General features: G+C 41.3%; 1 protein-coding gene across 1 annotated transcript; it reads left to right on the top strand.

Annotated features, from left to right (window-relative positions):
* Nucleotides 1-328: 328 nt before the first annotated feature.
* Nucleotides 329-11,676, top strand: LOC116315122 (zinc finger protein OZF-like). Its single transcript, XM_031733298.2, has 4 exons — nt 329-622; nt 6,451-6,594; nt 6,712-6,861; nt 8,232-11,676. The coding sequence occupies exons 1-4, from the start codon at nt 451-453 to the stop codon at nt 9,332-9,334; spliced, it is 1,569 nt and encodes a 522-aa protein (XP_031589158.1). The 5' UTR covers nt 329-450; the 3' UTR covers nt 9,335-11,676.
* The last annotated feature ends 117 nt before the right edge of the window (nt 11,677-11,793 follow it).

Here is an 11,793-nt window from a genome sequence, read left to right as displayed (position 1 = left end):
TTGTTTTTATGCTTTTAGATTTTCTTAGTTTTAGTTTCATTATATTTTGGAGTCTAGTTTCTAAGAGCTGTTTATATGATATGTGCAACACAGAACACTTTGTAGTCGATCTGGGCATTATACATTCTCTTTTTTCCAAGTCAATCCAAATCAGTTCTTTTACGCATATTTCATTGACATCATGACGTTTTCCTTCGAGGTCAAAGAAAAGTGGTTAGGAAAAAGACAGGACGTCGCTTTCTATTATATTATAATAGACTATTATTGGGACCCACACACGGATATATATGACGGAACAAAAATGTGACCTGCTTTTATAACCGGAACTTTATAATGTGACACACAGAGGAAACTGAAGTCTGGCGCTACGTCTAAGTTAGCCGCTTGTTGAAGCTGCAAAACGGTTGCGTTCGCGTATAACAGAGAAATATTTGAGCTGTCAACGTAACGATGTGTTCCGTTGAGTATTTGCGAGAGTTTGTTAGCGAGAGACTAACGGCTGCTGCTGAAGAGATATTCGGAGTCTTTGTTAAAACGATGGTCCAGAATGAGGCCGAGATCAATCAGCGCAGACTGCAGGATATCACTGTGAAGTTCCCCAAAATAAAGTTACACAGAATCGGTAGGTGATGGTGCTAATGAACCCAGAGTGGTACTGCTATGTGTTTAAGTACTGGCGAGCTGATGGACGGCGCTACCGAGCGTGCTCACGTCTCTGATGTGATTCTTAGGTAAGCATTAGTGAGGTTTGGGGTGTGTCCAAATTCAGGGGCTGCATCCTTTAAAGGACCAGGCCTGCCCGTGCACGAAGACCGGAAGTTAGCGGCTTCTGTAGGTCTAGTTACGACGCGCGCCTCCTGTTGCCTAGCAACCTTGACAGTAGCCGTTACACCCTTGGTGATCAACATCCTCGACAGAAATAGAGAAAATCTTTATTTTACGACTTTTATTGGAGATGTTTCAACGTCCTGTGATGACTCACCACGGCCATGGGCTGAGCCCCTGTAGCCAACACTAATGTTAACTTTCTACATGTTACAGTAATCTGTACCATCAATGAATTGAGTGATCTGATAAGAAATACTTTTGTCATATTAATGAGCAGTTATAAATATTCAAAAGAGAAAAAAACTGGTCTTTCAGAATAAACTCCTCATTGGTTCTATTTTAGAAATTGCAATGTTTTAAACTACATACATCTATATTTGTACGCACCATATTTAATAAAAAATTCTTGAAAGAAAACATTTTCTTAAACCCCCCAAAATATAAATAATCTCAAGTATGGTCAAAGTCTATATGCAGTCTAAACTAGGGCATAAAAAATTACCTTTGCAGAGCCGTGTAATAACCAAAGATTCTGTGTCGAGGATTAGAATAGAATAGAATTCAACTTTATTGTCATTGCACATGCACAGGTACAGGGCAACGAAATGCAGTTTGCATCCATCCAGAAGTGCTTTAGTGATATAGATATATTACAATATATATTAGCAATAATATAGATATGCAAGTATATTACAGAAATGGGTCTATTATGGTATGTTATAATGTACACGGTATGAAGTATGTTGTGAATATTCTATAACTATAGGTATGTACAGGCTGTAGTGAGTACAAGCTATGTACAGGATATGAACAGGATATAAATATGAAAACTATACAGAATATGAAATAAATAACTTTACAGAAATATGAGATATACAGTTATACAGAAATGGGAACTATGCAAGTTGTAAACAGTTGTAAGGTTAAAAATTATTGTATGTACAGAATGATTATTTACACAGAGCTATACAGTAGTGCAGTTAAGATAAGTGAGGGTGTGGATAATTTCTACAGAGGCTGTCAGATGTCAGGAGGCAGAGTTCAGGAGTCTGACAGCTGTGGGAAAGAAGCTGTTCCGGTACCTGGTGGTCTTAGTCCGGAGGCTCCTGTAGCGCCTCCCAGGGGCAGGAGGGTGAAGAGTCCATGTGATGGGTGACTGGGGTCTCTGATGATTTTCCCAGCCCTTTTCAGACACCGCTTCCTGTAGATGTCCTTTATGGCAGGAAGTGGTGCTCCGCCGATGCGCTGGGCAGTTTTCACGACCCTCTGCAACGCCTTCCGGTCCGAGGCAGAGCAGTTCCCGTACCAGACTGTTATACAGTTGGTCAGGATGCTCTCGATGGTGCAGCGATAGAAGTTCACCAGGATGTCTGAGGACAGGTGGTTCTTCCTCAGAGTCCTCAAGAAGAAGAGGCGCTGGTGAGCCTTCTTGACCAGCTTGGAGCAGTTGGTCGTCCAGGTGAGATCCTCGGAGATGTGGACACCCAGGAACTTGAAGCTGCTCACACGCTCCACAGCCGTCCCTTAATGTGGATGGGTGGATGTGGGTCAGCATTCCTCCTGTAGTCCACGATGAGCTCCTTAGTCTTCTCGGTGTTAAGCAGCAGGTTGTTTGTGTCGCACCACTCAGCCAGACGATCCACCTCCTCCCTGTAGGCGGTCTCATCGTTGTCACTGATGAGGCCAATCACCGTGGTGTCATCTGCAAACTGAATGATGGTGTTGGAACCATCAGCAGGTCTGCAGTCGTGGGTGAAGAGGGAGTAGAGGAAAGGGCTCATCACACAGCCTTGTGGTACACCGGTGTTCATTGTGATGGTAGATGAGCAGCGGTTATCCAGCCGGACATGCTGGGGCCGGTTGGTCAGGAAGTCCAGTAACCATTTGCAGATGAGGGAACTGATGCCCAGGTCTGTCAGTTTCCTGATGAGTTGTGAGGGGTGGATTGTATTGAATGCTGAACTGAAGTCTATAAACAGCATTCTGGCGTAGGTGTTGTTGTTGTCCAGGTGTGAGAGGACAGAGTGCAGTGCGATGGAGACTGCATCCTCTGTGCTCCTGTTCTGGCGGTATGCGAATTGGTGGGGGTCCAGGGTGGGGGGAAGACAGGATTTGAAGTGTGCTAAGACCAGCTGCTCTAAGCACTTAGTGATGATGGGGGTGAGTGCTACTGGGCGGTAGTCATTGAGGCTAGATGGGTTGGAGTTTTTGGGTATCGGGACGATGGAGGTGGATTTGAAGCAGGCCGGTACCACAGCGTGGGCCAAGGACAGGTTGAATATGTCTGTCAACACTCCTGCACTCCTGCACTCCTTATGATCACATTTTTTAAATTGCTTGATGAATCGCAGCCCTTCAACTCTTCCCTTGCAGCTGGACGCTTGCAGAGGGAAGTCAAACATGGCAGTTAACCAAAAATAGCAGCAAACATTTATCAAGTATCAGTTAGCATGCAAGATGAAAACACAGTTTTGAGTTAGAATCACATGGACTTGTTTTATATATTTTGAGCAAAGAGAAAGAGGAAACGAGACATAGAATCCTGCAGACATGTTCAGGTCGTATGAGCATGACAAAAACAGAACAGAAACAGGGAGAGTGTTTCTCCATTCACTGTCAGTTTGTTATTTGTTTCTCTATGCTGGATGAGAATTCATTTAACTAAAACTAAAACACAGCATTGTTAAGTTAGTCCTTTTCCTTACAAAAGTTCACTAGCCAAGTGTGTGGTTCCTGCAAATACACTTTTTAAAAAATGTGAACTGTCTGCTTGTTTAGTTTTTTTTATCTTGGGATAGCATCAGGCCATGAACAATAAACTCAACCCTTCTTTTAAATACCGAGAAAAGGAGGCGCCTTTGATTTTGGACAGCCTGTGTCGCTTTGGTCCAGCTTAATCTGCCTTCAAATGTGGCCTTCGAAGGATGCAGCCCCTGAATTTGGACACATCCCAGGTGTAACACTGAAACGTTGTGCCAAAAAGTGATGAGTCAGTTTTTCTCTGTGTTTTTTTTTTTTTTTTTTAAATGTGTAACGCCTTTGCTAATATTGGTAAGTATAGTGTAATAAATAAACATTTTATGAAAGGGCTATGTATAAAATACAGAGATTACAGCTTTTCCAAGTATCTTCATGACTTTAACACTCCACGAAGAAGATCTGAACAATGTGCAGCTTTTTATAGAATGCTTTTCTACTTCAGCACTCAAAGCGCATGTCTCATTCATGTTTTTATTGATAAGTGTTTCAAGCAAGTTGTTATGGGGAAACTGAGCAAGGTGCCAACTCCCTCCAGCAGCAAAGACAAGCCACTGAGAGTAACTGACTAAAGTGATGACAACTAAGTCCCTTTTCCATTAGTACCTACTCGGATCGACTCGCCATGGTTCGAAACAGTTTTCAGGTTTTCCATTAGCTCATAGCACCTGGTATTTTTTTAGTACCTACTCAGCCGGGGTTCGAGCAATCCAAGCAGGCACTAAAATGGCACATCATCAGACTGCATGCCACCGATTGGCTGGTCAGTGTTGTCACTCAATGAGAGCATCACGTTCACGATAATCGAAACCACCGGCTTTGAAACGCGGCAACGAGGAAAATGGCTACAAAAACCCACACTGTGGACCCCGAGTCTGATGAAAAGCCAGAGACCGAGCAGCAGGTATATCGTCACCTCAATGTCCACCTTTGTTGTAGCGTCCGTGTTGCATACTAATTATGTCACAGAACACTCAGCACCATTGCTATGACAACAACCACGCACATTAGGTGGTACCGTGTTGTAATGGAAAACCAGTCGATCAGTGGTGAGTTGATTCAAGTAGGTGCTTAATGAACGGGGGCTCTAGTTTCCCAAAGAGCGATGCAAGGTGTTATTCACATTATTCCCATTCCCAGTGTTCCACTCCATGGCTCTGCTGATCTTAAATTAGGTGGTCTGTATCCACACAAATGTCTTTTTCTGATTCGTTCTGTTTACTCTCTTTTCCCACTTGTTTAATAGACATGATCTCATAGAACAATTAATGCTGGTTTAATCAACATAGTGTTGTTTTAGTTCTTGTTGTTGTCTTTGGTGGTTGAACTGTTTTACTTCAATTTCCACCTTTCACATCTTTTCTGTTTCTGCACTCAGCAATATGTTTGTTCTAAATTCAATATACAAACAAACAGAGCACACACACACACACCTCTGTCACCTCTCCACAGTTCCCTCATGCAGAGTCAGCCATTTACAACTCAAAACAAGTGTGGCCATAATGAGTAACAGAAAAATAAATGTCGTCATTAGCAACCCCTAAAGGATGCAGAATTTAAAGTACTTAATTTATCTGTTCAAAGTATGGATTTATGTGTTGCTAGTATACATGGACCAAATATTGATGATCCACTCCTTCTTTCACTTTTGGATAACTCTGAAACCGCAAACCTTGATGTGTTCAGTTCAGCAGTGAGTCAAAGAAAGTGGCAGTGTGCAGACATTCTTAAACAATACATAAATGATTTTGGTCTTTGTGATGCTCATCAATTAAGGATTAGATCTTGTGTTCACCAGTACGCCACTTTCATCCTCACTTTACTTTTTTACTTTCTACTTTCTGTCGTGTTATGAAATTGCACGCAGGTTCACTGTAATCATTTGTAATCAACTGTTTATTGGGTCACTCTTACTCTGCCTAACATAACATCACATCAGGGTTCACTCCCACCGGTCTCGCCCCCTGCTGCTGGCTTAACTAATTACACTGAAATAAAACCTAAAAACCACCTCAAAAACAACATAAGCTCCCCCCCTGACAGCCTGGTGGAAGTATTTTTGTTAAAAATCTTAATCTTCAAGTTTCCTTTAATGTTCATTTGGAGCCATCTAGATATTTGTCAAATAAACAAAATACTTTTTTAAAACTGTATATTTGGTATATTAAAGACCAAATTGTTCAGTTTTCATGGATGCCTGGGCGTTAAACTTAATCGTTACACCTGGTAAAGCAGCAACGCTGATCATTTTATTAAGATGAAGAATTTAGATAGTTTTTAACTCTCAGTGATGCCGCAGTGTTCGTTTGACTTTAGTTGACTTCAGTTTTCATTCCAGCTGCAAAAAGGGAAAGAGACCTTTCCATCACTCAGACCTCGAAAACATCTGGACACAAATGTATGTAAACACCTTCAGATTACAACTTGTACAAAACTCTCCATAGAACACACCATATAGGACAAAGGATATTCTAAAGGAGCTTTGCATACTCAAACACATGAACCCGATGCACAGGCAACTCTGCTGGGAACTGTATGGTCTGCTGTGTCTGTTCAGAGGTGACGTGAAGAAATATCTGCATAGCTTTAGCCTTCCACCTCAGGCCGTCCAGGAGCTCAGTGATGCCAGACACCATCAGTCATTTCATTTGGATTTAACCCTCTGATCATTTTCATTTCTATCACACAATGTGTCCTCTTGTTCCTAACACTTTACCCACTCCTCCCCAGTATAGATATCCAGCATGGTTTTTCATTTTGGTTTTTTTTACATTGGGATGTGATGCATTTTCAGTGTTTCAGTAGTAAGTATGAGTGTTTTTCTATCATCACACGTAACCTTGTTTTGTCCCTTTGTCTCTGTAGACCTCCCACAACTTGTCATTAATAATAAAGAGGAGGTTCTTATAGAGCAGCAGCAGCACTGTAACCAGGAGAGGAACTCCAGATTGGTCCAGGAGGAAGCAGCGCCTCTACTGATAAAAGAGGAGCAAGGGGAAGACTGTTCCAGTAAGTCGCTTGTATTAACAGGAGACCAGCACCTTTATGGTGACTTTTACTAAATAGGAGTGCTTGATGAACAGGACCCAAACATTAACCAGTTCCTCTCTCATAATTCTCCTGTAGTGGACACCAAAGACCAGCAAGGAACTCAACACATAGAAATGGAATCGACCACCAATGAGGAGCTGAAGCCAAAGAAGAAATGTCACAGAACCAAAAATTACAATGTGGACGTCTCTCCCATGTCAGGGAGTCACTGTAACATGGACACAGGTAGGAAATCTGTACGTATAACGGTCGCTTCCAAGACCCAGCCCCGGACAAGCTGCAGGATTATAACCATGTTTAAGATCAATTTTTAAAATATCGAGTATCACGTGTCTTTGATGCCTAGATGAAAATCAGTCAGAGTGTAGCAACTAGACATTTGGTGCTTCTCTAAACAAATGTTCTTGCTGTTCAAGAATTGGACGACTTGTTCCTCCAAGTGTTTCTCTCTCTCCAAATGCTGCATCACCAGCTGTAGCCCTGGCATAGCTGCAGTGTGTCCAACCCAGTGAGAATAACATCATCAGGAATATTGAACGGGAATATTGTTCCAACTCATCATTCCTTTGTTCAGTTCAATCTACTGATCCCTTTGTTTGACTGTGGCCTCCTCCATTAGGCTCATGACATTAACCTGCTGGTTTACCACTGTGCTGACCACAACTAAAAAGCTTGCGTCTTAGTTTCTTAGACATGTTTTTGTTTTGTTTTTCAGTCAGAGAAAACAAAATATCTACAACATTAAGTCAGGGTTAGAGGAACATTTCTCTGTAGCCACCACGTCACCATATGCTTTTGTCCTCAACATTTTTTCTTCCCAGAAACCCCAAATGATCGAAATATTCAAAAGTATGGAATTATAACATCACTGTACTTTCAGCAATATTCAAATTTTAAATAGATGGTTCAACAAAAATGTGTTGATTCAGGAAGGATTTTTGGGCCCCTTCATACGCAGAGAAAAGCTAGTTGGAAATCAGTGGCAGCCATCCACTGCTCACTCTTTGTGTCATTTGTGACTGCAGTTAGCCAGAATTCATTTGTTTACATGTGACCAGCTGATAATAGTTAAACTTTCTTTGTCTGGCCTGGCTTTCCGCTTCACGCTACAGGTGCACTCACATAAAATGAGGTGTTTCATACACAGATTACTCCAATCAGAAACTTTATCAGATAAAAATAATAAAATGGTGATTAAAGATCTATACAGATGATAAAAAATGTTTTGCAAATAAGAGAAAATTAATTCTGCAAAGAGTCATTCATCTTGGGATTTTGAGCAAGCAGCAGTAAAATACATATTTCAACTCAAGTTGGTTGTGTTAATTCTGCTGTTTATTTTTAAAATGACAGCTGCACATTAGAGCGCTGAAGTTTGAACTTAGAAAGCTGCATATATAAACCATCTACCATAGCAGACAACCTGCACCTACAACATACACCAAACAGCTTCAGCTGAACTTCAAGTGAAACCTGAACCCACTGGTGTTAACAATGCGTTGGCCGTCACTTGTGGTTAAAAAACATGAGCTTAGATGTTAATTTTTATATAAATACAGTACTGAATGTTTTAATGTGCCACTTTGTCTCTCCAGACCAGCTCCAGCAATATGTCTGCAAGGAGGAGGTTCTCGAGGACTTGTACCTCTTTAACCTGGAGAACTCTGGTCTGGATCAGCAGGACGTTGGATCGGCTCAGATTAAAGAGGAATGGACGGAACTTTGCACAAGTCAGGAGAGACAGGAGCTTGTAATTGACCAGGAAACCAATCCGTTAACAGTAACTTGTATTTATGAGGAACAAAACTACTGCCAGCCGAAACCAACCAGTCACCTGCTCCTCTCTCACAACTCTCTACATCAAAAAAGAACGTCCACAGATGAGAAACCATATTCTTGCAACACTTGTGGGAAAAGATTTAAATATGCATCAAAGCTAAAAATACACACGAGCATTCACACAGGTGAGAAGCCATTCTCGTGTGACGCATGTGGGAAAAAATTCAGGAGAAAGGATAACTTGTTGGTCCATATAAGAACTCACACCGGTGAAAAGCCATATTCCTGCAGTATTTGTGGGAAAGCATTTAGAGACAGCTCAAATCTGATATATCACATTAGATTTCACACAGGTGAGAAGCGATACTCGTGTGAAACATGTGGGAAAAGATTTTATCATAAAGGCAATTTAACCGTGCACATGGCGACGCACACAGGTATAAAACCTTACCACTGCAAGATTTGTGGAAAAAGATTTGCTTGCTTAGCAAACTTGAAAATTCATGCAAGGACTCACACAGGTGAGAAGCCATATTCTTGTGCAACATGTGGCAAAACTTTTAGTCAGAGTACAAATCTGAAATTCCACACAAAAATCCACACAGGTGAGAAGCCATATTCTTGTAAAACATGTGGGAAAAGTTTCATTCAAATGAGGGATTTGACCGTGCACATAAGGACCCACACAGGTGAGAAGCCCTATTCCTGTGTAACCTGTGGTAAGAGCTTCAGTCAGAACAGTCATTTGAATGTCCACATGAGAACTCACACAGGTGAAAGGCCATTTTCTTGCAAAACTTGTGGTAAGACTTTCAGTCAAAATAGTCATTTGACTGTCCACATGGGGTCTCACACCACTGAGAGTTCTTGCAAAACATTTGCAAGAACTTTTAGTCAAAATGAGAACTCACACAGCTGAGAGGCAGCACCTTTGCAAATCTAGCAAAGGTTTCAGTTCCATGTCAGCAGTTAGCAAAGAACCACATTAAAGTGGATCTCTATACACTGTTAGCTTCTTTACTTGAATCTATGAAACATGCCAATGACAGCAGAGTTTGACAGACATAAAAGAGTATTTTGCATCAGCAAGGAGCTATTAGCTGAAAATGTAGCATAGTGTGCAGTGTGTCCTTAAATAACTTGAAACTACTCAAGAAAGTATCGCAGTAATAGGGTGACTGCCATTCTTAGAAAGGAAAACCTCAAGGATGCTAAATTACACAAGAATTAGACTGAAAATCAGCAGCACCAGGGCATTTGGGGTGAGACTCCAAATTTTGGGTCAAAAGTCATCCATACATACAGGAGAGGGGTACAAAAGCCAGTTTAAACAGCCGTATGTAAAACATGGTGGAGGCTCTGTGATGATTTGGAGCTGCAATTCAGGCAGTGGTGTAAAGGATCCTGTCAAAGTGGGATCATCTTATAAACCTTTTAAAACATGGCTCCAGTGCATATATGCATATACACTGGAGCCATTGTATGTAAATATGTATATACATATGTATATACCAATATCATGTAGGTCATAGTCTGAGTTGTCACTGTGTTTAAATTTGTCTTCAAACACTGAAAATGGTGTGAATCTTGGAAACATTTATCTGTTGAAAATCTTTTGTTTCTGTTTTTTGTGAGTTCTGAACATTTTTGTCCCACCTTGTTCCAGACTTTCAGTTTTGACACAAATCAAATTTTAATGTTATCATTAAAACTTGATTTGTGTCAAAACTGCCTTTTAAACTAACTTCCTTTTGTCAACGAGGTTTCGTTAAGTTCTGTATGGTCAACGTACACTGATACTAATGCAAACGGAAAACATAACATTCACAGGGGTCCAATAAAAATAAACACTATGTAGGAAAATCAAACAAACGGATTTGTAATAAATCATCCTGAAATAAACCCCATATGTGTGACGGTGTTTGTGCAAAGTTTCTGTGGCGTGATTAAGGCACGGCAGGACCACAGATTGTAATTATGAGCTATTTATTTACATCACATCACACCACAACAACCCTCTCAACCCTGCGTCCCCGTGATTTAACACCGTGGGCGTGATCTGCAGATGCCATGCATCGCAGACCACGCCTCACTACAGTTTCGTTCAGATTGGCCCAGCCGTTAAGGAGGAGATGGGGTACGTACAGATGTGTACGTGCATACGTTGTGATTATTATAGTAAGAAGATGGTAGTAATCAGGGCTGGCTCTACGCTGGGGCAATAGGGGGCAACAGCCCCTTAAACAAACATCCTGCCCCCTTAAGTCAAACTTTTAGAAGTTGAAGGAAAATAACAGATTACCCACAAACTGAATATGGACAAGATTTACTACATGTACTACAGTAGCTCTCGTTCGCTCTTTCCCTCCCTGCTCTGTGTGCAGGCTCACACAGCACTCAGCAGAGATCCCACCCCCCAGCTAAACATCCAATCACTGTCAGTATGCAAATGAGCCGGTGTCGAGTTTCTCAGTGTGCAGGGCAGAGCAAAATGAAGCAGCAAACCAATGTCGTCCAAATCACAGCGACTCGTGAGATAATAAAAAAATACATCTATATTTGTACAGTCAGTGACTGTTGTTTCAGTACACAAGTGTTTCTCTCTGTGAGCCTGTCTGCTGCACCCACTGGAGGACCTGTGTCTGTCAGACCCCGACACAAAGCGTGATAGGTCCTAGACCCCTGTCGTCGCACCATGTTACACAAAAGAAAGAGGAATTTGGTGGTCTTGGCCCATGACAAGTCCATAACATATAACTTGGATATGGATGAATCTGTGAGGGAAGCAGGAAGCTGCTGTTGTAGAGTGGAGGCGTTCAGTTACAAACAGAGTTCAGTTCCTTCCAAAACACACAAGCTTAAAACAAGAAGGAAAAAACTCAAATGTTCTGTTTTGTTCTACAAATTAGTTTGAGAATTTTAGGACATGGGAGACATGGTGAATTGAAATTTTATTTAATCTTATTTTATTCTTACTTTGACCCTAAAAGCTAGACCAGCGGAAGCTTCGCCTTCAGGTGGGACACGCAAGTTGGTCCGGTCTTAGGGTAGAGGCCTCACAAAGTGCAATCCAATAACTTGACAAAAACAGTTATCCAGAGCATCTCACCCCTTTCTGACCTCTGTTGCCACTGTGTGCCTCCTTTACATTTCTTTCTGCACCCTCATATATCAGGGTTCGTACGGGTGCTTGAAATCCTTGAAAATGCTTTAATTCTAATGTCGTCTTTTCAAGGTTTGAAAAATGCTTGAATTTCAGATGTGGTGCTTAAAAGTGCTTGAAAATGTAACTGTATTTCATTCACAATAAGTAGCTATCTGATTGAATTGTTTTCTTATCAGATAGAGAAATAAAATGAGTCGCAAAAGCAAAATTTC

Source organism: Oreochromis aureus, linkage group 18 (genome assembly GCF_013358895.1).
Source record: "Oreochromis aureus strain Israel breed Guangdong linkage group 18, ZZ_aureus, whole genome shotgun sequence".
NCBI lineage: Eukaryota > Metazoa > Chordata > Actinopteri > Cichliformes > Cichlidae > Oreochromis > Oreochromis aureus.
Note: the sequence above shows the minus strand (reverse complement) of the source record. Positions and strands in the feature narration are given on the sequence as shown.